The sequence below is a fragment of the Gekko japonicus genome, unplaced genomic scaffold (assembly GCF_001447785.1).
Source record: "Gekko japonicus isolate JY-2015 unplaced genomic scaffold, Gekko_japonicus_V1.1 scaffold250, whole genome shotgun sequence".
NCBI lineage: Eukaryota > Metazoa > Chordata > Lepidosauria > Squamata > Gekkonidae > Gekko > Gekko japonicus.
In genome coordinates this window covers 1,162,921-1,173,291 of record NW_015167538.1, presented here as the reverse complement: position 1 = coordinate 1,173,291, position 10,371 = coordinate 1,162,921, and the positions used below count along the sequence as shown (strand labels likewise).

At 49.8% G+C, this 10,371-nt stretch overlaps 1 protein-coding gene across 1 annotated transcript in view; it reads right to left on the bottom strand.

The window, feature by feature from the left end:
- Positions 1–1,401: 1,401 nt before the first annotated feature.
- LOC107112413 (maestro heat-like repeat-containing protein family member 2A) overlaps positions 1,402–10,371 on the bottom strand; it is a 63,815-nt gene continuing 54,845 nt past the window's right edge. Inside the window, exons 37-43 of the mRNA XM_015413542.1 lie at positions 9,851–10,006; positions 9,056–9,193; positions 8,450–8,552; positions 8,223–8,288; positions 7,623–7,723; positions 3,778–3,831; positions 1,402–1,446 (exon numbers count right to left, since the gene is read on the bottom strand). Of these exons, the coding sequence (XP_015269028.1) occupies positions 1,402–1,446; positions 3,778–3,831; positions 7,623–7,723; positions 8,223–8,288; positions 8,450–8,552; positions 9,056–9,193; positions 9,851–10,006 (663 nt within the window). The remainder of the gene's footprint in view (positions 1,447–3,777; positions 3,832–7,622; positions 7,724–8,222; positions 8,289–8,449; positions 8,553–9,055; positions 9,194–9,850; positions 10,007–10,371) is intronic.

Below are 10,371 nucleotides of genomic sequence, written 5' to 3'. Positions count from 1 at the left end.
AAGGTCCCTTTCCACTTAGCATCCCCACTCCTTAACAGAACTCCCAAAATTGGATTACCCACGATTCTCACAGGCTGTGATTTGCTTTTCCCTCCCCAAAGCCAGCAGCATGTGGTTGGACAAATCAAAGCTGATGCAGATTTTTGGAGCCATGCTGTCCGTCGGGACCGTGGCATATGGAAGCTATTACTTCTACTCCAAGCCTCCCCCGTGAAGCGCCCAAGCCTGCCAACACGTCTCCCTTTCTGCGTGGTTAAGGTGAGTCGGGGTGGTGTTGATGCTGTTTTCGGAGAAGCGGTGATGAAAATCCAGCATCTGCTTGGTGCTTTGTTGAGGAAAGTGGATCAGGGGGACCAATGGGATGAATCATATCAGGAGGATCGGGGCACCTTTCTATTCTACTGTCTGCTTTTGTGAACTTTTTGTGGATGCGTATGGGATCCTGGGCATTCATGAAAGGGCAGGAGGGGATGGGGGGAAGTAACCAGCTGCTGAGGCTCCTTGAAAGCTTATTATATTCTGGAGGGGGACATTTGGGCTAATTTATTTAATACAGGTGCCTTGCTGTGCTATTTTTCTCCCTGAAGTGGCGTATTGAAAGTTCCAAATTACAAAACCATTCCAACAGATTAAAAGCAAACAAAGAAAATGCAAGCATATATAAGCTGGTCCTGGTCTACTGAGCTGCCTACCAGTTTGGTATAGTGGTTAAGAGTGCCGATTCTAATCTGGGGGAACTGGGTTTGATTCCCCACTCCTCTGCATGTAGCTGCTGGTGTGACCTTGGGTCAGTCACAAGTTCTCTGAAGGGCACTTCTTGAAAGAGCTCTCTCAGCCCCACCTACTTCACAGAGTCACTGTCGTGGGGAGGGGAAGGGAAAGGAGATTGTAAGCCGCTCTGAGACGCCTTTGGGCAGGGAAGGGTGGAGTATAAATCCAGTCTCTTCTCTTCTACCACAGGCCCCAGGCTGTGAGCCATGGGCCAAGAGCCCCTTAGAACATAAGGGAAGCCATGTTGGATCAGGCCAGTGGCCCATCCAGTCCAACGGTCTGTGCCACACAGTGGCCAAAACCCAACTGCCATCTGGAGGTCCACCAGCTGGGCCAGAATTCCAGAAGTCCTCCCACTGTTGCTCCCCCCAGCCACGAAGAACACAGAGCATCACTGCCCCAGACAGAGTGTTCCATCTATACCTTGTGGCTAATAGCCACTGAGGGGCCTCTGTTCCATATGTTTATCCAATCCCCTTTGAAGCTGTCTATACTGGTAGCCGCCACCACTTCCAATAGACGTGAATTCCATGTGTTAATTATTCCTTGGGTGAAGAAGTGCTTCCTTTGAACTGTTCTGAGCCTACTGCTCATTAATTTCTTTGAGTGCCCTGCCCATGAGTTCTTGGTTCACTCCCAAGGGCTCCTACCTCTGGGTGCACTCAGGCTAGGTACCTGCAAGGAGAGGAGAACAAACTCAGGCCAGATGGGGTGGAGGATATAATTTCCAATGATTTATTCCTCCAGTGATTCCTTGTAGACTTCCAATGCATTGGGGGGGGGTTCATTTAAGAGTCTGGGGGCATTCTGTATCTGGCCTTGCTGACAGAGAAGTTGGTCAATGTTGTTGGGAGGACTGCCTTTGAGACAACTCGGAAACTTTGACCAGTACGTGATGCAGATGTCCAGCTGCTGATGGGAGCGAGTGAATTTGGCCATATTACTGAGATCTTGAAGCATCCACACTGGCTGCCAATTTGTTTCCAAAATCAATTCAAAGTGCTGGTTTTAAGCATTAAAGTTCATAATGGCTTGAGAGCTACATGCCTCCTGGACTGCTTCTCACCATGTACTTAGGAAGGGACGAGCCAGTGCTTGGCTTCCATGGCCCTTTCTCATATGCCCAAGGGAATGCTGATCACCACTTTGGGGCCAGGAAGGAATTTTCTTCCAGGCCAGATTGGCCCAGAGATCCTGGAGGTTTTTTGCCTTCTTCTGGACATAGCTGTGAATTTCCTGCATTTTGCTGGGGGTTGGACTAGATGACCCTTGGGGGTACCTTCTAGCTTTATGTTTCTATGTTTCTCAGTCTGAGTCCTCAAGAACGTTGTGTTTGTCACAACAAGGGCTGCTTACAGTCCCAATGTGGAGGGAGGTCAGGACGGTTTCAGTTCCTATTAATGCTTTTCCAGTGGCAGTCCCAGTCCTTTGGAAGGGGCTGCTTCGAGAAGTGTGATCTCTATCCATTTTAAGCGGAAAAAATGCAAGCCAGACTTTCTAAAAGCATCTTTGGAAATCAGCCTCCGGTTGTGCTGTTTTAATGTAATGTCGCTTTCCATGTTTATGATGTTATCCATGTATCTGGGCACTGCTTTGAGCATATGAAAGAACAGCCGTCTGTTAGTATTTTAAATTAAAGCGGCACCGGCCCCCTAAGCAGAGTCATGCCTTCTAAGCCCATTGTCTTCAAGGGTGTAGCTGTTTAGGAGGGCACTGTAAACTAGTTAATAATAATGTATCATGTGCACATAATCAGTTCTCTCGGCATAGTTGCTAAGAAGTCTACTTATATCTAATGCTCTGTCTGCATTTCTTTTCCAGTACTTGTGCCCATCTGGATTTTCAGCCATCACCGAAAATAAAATTTTACAAAAATCCAAAAGGCACTCTCCTGCCCATAGTGTGCAACAGACCTAGGCCATTCCTGTTCTTGTATGGGCAGAAGCTCCCCCCCTCCCAAATCTGGGCTTGGCACAGGTTGTGTACATCTGTTGAACTCTGTGATCGGTGTTGGGACGCATCTCCAGCTTCTGCCTCCCCTCTGAAGGGGGAAAAGGATCCAAGAATCTTTGTCCGTTCCCAGCTTAGAATCAAAAGCATGTGCTTCTGAGGCGAAAGGGAGGACTCTCTGGCCACATCTATGCTGCAGCCGCAGGGGAGAAATGTTATCTCATTCTATGGTTTTGTTTAAGGCCTAGAGTCACAGCTGTGATTTGGTCAGTTGGTCACAGCAGGAAAATAAGTTCAGTTGGTTAAGGGAGAGGGGAGAAACGGAATATTAGGGAAAGCCCGTTGAAACAAGCAGAACTCTCTCAAATGCCCACTCCCCCCCCGTGACATCTAGAGCTGAGATCCCCAGCTTTGTGGAGAACCATGGGCTTTTTTGGCAGTTTGAGAAAGGTGCTGCCACAAAATGGCTGCTGTGGAGGACAGTTACAAGCAGTTGAAAGGTCCCAGCCTTTGAGGATACTGCTATTTCTGAATGAGTACTCCTTGCAGACCCAAAGTTGATTGGTCTTAGGCTCTTCTTTCTGACGCGCATCCTGTTTCGGTGAAGTAGAGGAAAGACAGGAGGACTGGCTTTTTGCTTTGGGGAGAAGCAAATGTAGTGAGAGCCAGTTTGGTGTAGTGAGAGCCAGTTTGGTGTAGTGGTTAAGTGCGCGGACTCTAATCTGGGATAACCGGGTTTGATTCCTCACGCCTCCACTTGCAGCTGCTGGATGACCTTGGGCAAGCCATAGTTCTAGCAAGAGGTGTTCTTGAAAAGAGCAGTTTCTGTCAGAGCTCTCTCAGCCCCACCTGCCTCACAGGGTGTCTGTTGTGGGGAGGGGAAGGGGAGAAAGTTTGTAAGCCGCTCTGAGACTCCGAGTGAAGGGCGGGGTATAAATCCAATCTCCTCTTCTTCTTCAAGTGGGTACCAGGAAATACACTAATGGGCGTTGTGGTGCCATGTTGAGGAGCAGTGATCTAATACCACACGTCACCATGCTGTGCCCTGACACGTACTTGCTCCACATCATCGTCTGCCCCTAGCAGGGCCAAATTGGTCGCATAGTTGAGCTGATACGCAGAAAAATTCCAAAGCAAAAGTCACACAAACCCCTTTTATTGGACCAGCAAGCAAACGTTTGAGCCCTGTAGGGCCAAGTTAGGCTAGAAGTTGTACGTGGGGATGACAAAGACTAGGCATCTTTCTTGTAGTTCTTAGTTTTTCTGGAAGAGTTGGATGGCCCAGGCTAGCCTGATCTCATGAGATCTCGGAAGGTCAGCAAGATTTGCCCTGGTTAGTACTTGGATGGGAGACCCCTAAGGAAGTCCAGGTTCCCTGTGCAGGGACAGGCAGTGCAACCACCTCTGTTCCTCTCTTGCCTTGAAAACCCTCTGGGGGATCACCATGAATTGGCTGTGACTTGACACCACTTTTACATACACACCATGAAGCACAAACTCTGGAAAGCTTGGCCGGGGAGCATGAAAACCAAACCAGCACTGCCACGGCTGGAGCTGTTCCCAATCAAGGCAACCCACTGCTTGGCACCCGTGGCCATTCTGGACATAGAGCATAGCAAGCGAAGGTTTCAGCAGCTTTTGACAGCTAGATGTGTGACACAGGGCCAAGCCAGGAGGGAAAGTGTCTTGAAGGCGGGTATTCTCCCCCTTCCTTGGCCAGGCTGTTCATTGTCATATCCTACTGCAGAAACAGACAAGCTTGACATTCCACACAGATAAGCGTAACAAAGTGCCAACAGCTGCTTTTTTTTTTTTTTAAAGTTTTATTTAAAGTTTAACATACATCTGTTCATTGTACAGTATTACATATATTTTCAGAGTCCACTCTTTTTATCCAACCATTTGTACAATCCTGCCCATCTATCTAAAAAATCTTCGTCATTTTTCCCTTGTAGATACATATTTAATTTATCTATTTCCGCTACTTCCAACAGTTTACTCAATACTTCATCTGATCTGGGTACACAATCTAGTTTCCAATATTTAGCCCAGAGTATTCTTGCTGCCGTTATTACATACGCAATTACATATTTCTCATTAAAAGAAAACTTATCTGGGATAACATTCAGTAGAAATATGTCTGGTACCATTTCCAATTTTACTTTCAAGATTTCCTCTATAAGTTTTTGTATGGTTTTCCAATAATTTTGAATTTTTTTACAACGCCACCACATGTGGTAGAAGGTGCCAACATTTAGTTTACATTTCCAGCAAACATTTGAGCAATTTGTATCATAGATGGTACTGGTCCCCAGAAAGGTTAGCCAAATGTTACCCAAATTGCCCAACAGCTGCTTTTTAATGAAAAGCAGAGGGTGCAGTTTCATGCGTGGGGCACCTGGGCAAAGCATCCTCTCCCTGCTGACTGTTTACTGCCCAAAAGGCCACTTCCAGTTGAGGCCCCATTCAGCTGAGTGAAATAATTTTAAGCCCAGGATGGGGAAAGCAGCAGGGGGGGATTTTGAGCGCAAAAAACCAACAAGGCAGGGAAGGGACGAACTGTGCCCTCATTCCCCTTAGTTCCAAACTGCAGCCTTCACGGCTGCTTTTCATTTAAAAACAACAGCTCAGTAGTAGCTCCCTTACAGCATTTTGTGTAATGTGTACTTTGCTGTAGCCTGAATGTAGCCTTAACAGCAGAAGGTAAAAGGTAAAGGTTTCCCTTGCTCGAAAGCCAGTCGAATCCGACTCTAGGGATGTGGTGCTCATCTCCGTTTCCAAGCCGAAGGAGCCAGCGCTGTCCAAAGACGTTTCCATGGTCATGTGGCTGGCATGACTAAATGCCGAGGCGCACGGAATGCTGTTACCTTCCCACCAAAGCGGTACCTATCTATCTCTTGCAATTTCTTGCTTTCGAACTGCTAGGTTGGCAGGAGCTGGGACCAGAGACGGGAGCTCACGCCATCTTGCGGTACTCAGGTCTCGAACTGCTGAACTACCGACCTTCCGGTCTGCAGTTCAGTGTCTTAACCACTCGAGCCTAGGCTGGCTGGAGACAAGAAGGGAAGCCGGGCAGACATGCCCTCCTTTCCCCCTGAGCCGCTCCGCTTTTGTGGAGAGACTTGGGGGGGGGGATTTAAATGCCTGGCTTCCCTGTGGGATCTTCTCGCTGCAGGGCACTCAGAGAAGATTGTGCAGGGAAGCCAGGCTCTGGTGATGTCATGGGGTGTGGCATATGCAAATAACTTAAGCTAATGAGTTATGCTAATGAGCTCCTGCACCTCTCTTTCTACAAAATGACTCCTGCCTGGAACAATCCCAAGGATTTGCTGTTTGCTCTACTGGAGAAACTCAACAGCAAGATGATTAATATGTGGAATTTGCTGCCAGAGAATGTAATGATTGCCACAGGAATAGACAGTTTTAAAACAGGATTAGATAAGAAGATCAAATCAGTCAATCTTAAAGGAAATCAACCCTGACTGTTCCCTGGAAGGCCAGATAATGAAACTGAAGCTCAAATACTTTGGCCACCCAATGAGAAGGGAGCACTCACTGGAGAAGACCCTGATGCTGGGAAAGATTGAAGGTCAAAGAAGACAGGGACGGCAAAGGATGAGATGGTTAGACAGTGCCATAGATGCAACGAACATGAAATTGAGCAAACTTCAGAGGACGGCGGAAGACCGGAAGGCCTGGTGGGAGCTGGTCCATGGGGTCGCGAAGAGTCGGACTTGACTGTGCGACTGAACAGCAACAAATCAGTGGCTACTAGCCACAGTGACTGAGGAGACCCTCCACACCCAGAGGCACTAATCATCTGAATCCCAGAGCCAGGAGGCAACATCAGGGGAAGGCCTCAGCCTCTGTGCCCTGTTGTTGGCCCTCCAGAGGAACTGGTTGGCCACTGTGTGAGACAGGATGCTCGATGAGATGGACCACTGGTCTGATCCAGTAGGGCTCTTCTTATGTTCTACTGCCAAGCCAGGTATCACGCCCCCCCCCCACTCTCTACCAATGTGTTTCTTTTTGTATAAATGGATTCGTCTGAGTTGAATTTTATTTTGTTAATCTCAGCTCGGCTTCTGAGTTACCAAGGTCATTTTGAATTGTATTTCTGTCTACTGTAATGTTGCTATCCCTCCCAATTTCGTGTCGCCTGCAGGATTCCTTTCGTCTGAGTCTCTGATAAAAATGATAAAGGACGGTTTTTCTTCTCCCATCATTACTAATGGTTGCTTCTTTTAAATATCTGTAATCTGTTCCAAGAAACCATCATCTAGGTTTGGTGGTCTGCAAGAGACCCTAATGAAAATATTGTTTTGATTTCTTTCCTCCATCCTTTTAACCCATATGTTTTCCATGGGGCTACCCAGATGTCCTCCCCTCTGGAATTTCTGCGTAAATGTACACATTTTTGACCCATGGTGTGAATCCTCCTCCCTTTCCGTTGCACCTTTTTGGAACAAGTGATACTCTTCCATAGCTCCATTCCAATTACAGGAGTCATCCCACCAAATCTCAGTAATGCCAGTTAAGTCCCATTTACCTTTCTGTACAAGACGTTCAAGCTCATCTTGTTTATTTGTCATACTCTGGGTGTTAATACTGTCCAGGCATCGAGAGCCTTGGGGATTATGCTCTCCAAAAGTGTGCTCTGAACACCCCCCTCCTTCTTTCTCTTGCTGTCTCCCTAACTGGTTAAGCTGACAAGAAGCACACCCCCACGTCCAAAGGACAGCCGACCAGTGTGTGTCAGCTGTACATTCCCTCTCTAGAGCGCCCTGTTCTCTGCCTCTTCTCATGCAGGCCAGGTTCCCGTGGTCCCAAGGCTCCCCGTTTTGTTGTCAGCAGCAGAACCAGCCAGAAAGGGAGGGCCTCCTTCGGCTTCCTGGCCTCACCTGCTGCCCTGCCCCTTGCCATTTCTGCCCAATGGCGTCGATGGCTTCCTTGGCAGTGATCTCCATGGCAGTGGTGCAGTGGTCACACAAGGAGTGCAGATCTGTGGGAACAGAAGAGACCCGGAAGGATGCAGCAGAAGCCGAGCGTTTCCCGCTGATGGGCTCTGGGGTGCTCTGGGCCACCTATCGCCACCGGTGGAACGATCCTCCGCTTGATGCAGGCCTTGATCATAAGCAGCAGAGATTTTTCACATCTCTGGGGACTGAAACTAGGACCTGCGTGCACAGCAGATGCTCTGCCACTGAGCCACGGCCCCTACCCATCAGATCACTAGTCCATCAAGGTCACTATGGGCTATTCAGACTGGCAGCGGCTCTCCAGGGGTCTCAGGCGGAAGTCTTTTACTTTACCCACTATCTGGATCCTTAACTAGAGATGTGGGGGGTGGAGCCTGGGACCTTCTGCATGCCAAGCAGATGCTGAGCCACTGCCCATCCTAGCTACAGCAGGAGCGCCTCCTTGAGAGCCTCTCTCCCCTTCCACAGCCCTTGTTCCCTGCCCCCACTGCACGGCCAGGGGGCTTCATATGCAACACCCACCTTGCAACAGCGGCCTCAGATCCAGCTGCCTGAGCTGCTGCACCTCCATGTTCTCTGCCAGGATTCCTTGCATGAAGAAGGGGAAAATCCAGGACTCACTTCAAGTCTGGGGTCAACAATGCGAGACTTTCCTTGCATGGGTCCCCCCAACATGGGCTCTGCTGGGGGGGGGGAGCATCTGGACCCTTTACTCTGTGCCTCCAGCTCCAACTTACACAAATACTGACCTGCCAGTTGGCATGCTGCGATCTGGATCTCTTCCCAGGGACAGTGCATATACTTGGGCACCTCTGCAGTCAGAACTTCCAGGAGCGCCGGGTCTGTCTGGGCCTGAGGGTGACCAAAGATAAGACTGTGTCCATCCCCCCCACCTCCGCGCAGGAAAGCGCTAGCCCCTGTGCTGCCATCTCCCACCCACATACAAGATGACGGCGGCACCTACATATATTTACGCAAATGCAACCTGCTGAGAATCGATTTTTTAAAGTTTTGGGTTTTGTTCGGAAAACAAGTTTCTAGAGCTCAGCGCTGCAGAGACGCGGGGTTGTGGTTCCAGCACCCTGTCCCCTCCTCCCCTAGCTTAGCAGGAGTAGAACAAAAAGGCAGAATTGTGCAAAGAAAGCAAACCTGATTTATTCAGCTTATATGACCTGGTTTGACCCTGGGCATAGAATGCACAGCTGTGCAAACAGAGGGAAGGTGAAGTCCATATGTGTGTCGTGTCTGTGTAAGTAGATAGATTACCCACCCCCCAGTTGCTTGCCAGCAGCAACCCAGACCTGTGTCGCCTGAGAAGGGCAGGAACCACATTCCCATCTTGACCACTCACTCACCAGCTGCTGGCAAACCCTGCCCATCAGTCGAGAGTGCTGTGTTCCAGACACGTCCATCAGCGATGCAGGATCCATGTCCAAAGTGAGCTCCCGGAGGCTCAGGAACGGGGCACACAAGACGAAGGCCGTGTAGCAGGCCTGCCAGGAGAGACGGGCAACAGCACAGCACAGTGGCCATCTGGCTGGGGCTGTGGGTTCCTCCGTACTCTTGGCATGAAGTGGAGCCCCTTTCCTCACCTGCAGAGTTTTGACCTCTGCCCCATTTACACAAACGGAACTTGTTTCATTGGGGGAGTTTAAAGTCTCAGGACTGATCTCAAATCACGAGAGCTACAAAGGATGCATTTAAGATGCCCTTTGGCACTAGTTTGTTTGGACTCTGCAGAGCTCACAGTCAAGAAGACCCAGGGACCGGACTCTCCCCTCTAGGAAACAGCCAAGCCTCCTATTTCAGGAATTGGACAGACAGAAGTCCTGCAGTTTGTGGCCCAATCCAGTTGCAGGAAACCCCACCGCCCTCACAGGTCTAGCCAGCTGTAGAGAGGAGCGGGCATCTTTTATGAGGAGCCCTTCTTGCTGGGAATGGGAAGTCAAGGGTTTGGTTGTCTCAGATCAAGAGAAGGGCCAAGTGGGATTTGCTCAGGCTGTCTTCAGGGTGCCTGGGGATTGCGCCAGCCTGGGATTTATTAGATTTATACCCCGCCCTCCCCACCAAGGCAGGCTCAGGGTGACTCAAAGGAATACAAGCGGCCCTGCCCCCCCCCCCAGGGTGTGCATTGCACCCCCATTACTTACCTTGCCCACAGCAGGGCTCGGATCCCGGAAGTGCAACAGGAGGGCAGCGGAAGCATCTCTCACCTCCTTGGCAAAGCCCCTGATGTGCTTTTCTTGAGCTATCTCAGCCAGGTGGCCAAACAGCTCAAAGGCTGCAGCCCGCAGGGCATCGTCTGCCTGAGAAAGAGAAGCTGCTGTTAGAGGGAACAAAGCAAGCAAGGAAGGGGCAGGTTCAATCCCCAGCAGCACCAATGAAAAGGATGAGGCAGGAAGTGATGTGGAAGACCCTGGAGAGTGGCTGCCAGTCTGAATAGACAATAGTGACCTTGATGGACTAGGGGTCTCATGGGTAGGGGCTGTGGCCCAGTGGAAGAGCACCTGCTTGGCGTGCAGAATGTCCCAGGTTCAATCCCCAGCAGCTGCTGCCAGTCTGAATAGACAATAGTGACCTTGATGGACTAGGGGTCTCATGGGTAGGGGCTGTGGCTCAGTGGAAGAGCACCTGCTTGGCGTGCAGAATGTCCCAGGTTCAATCCCCAGCA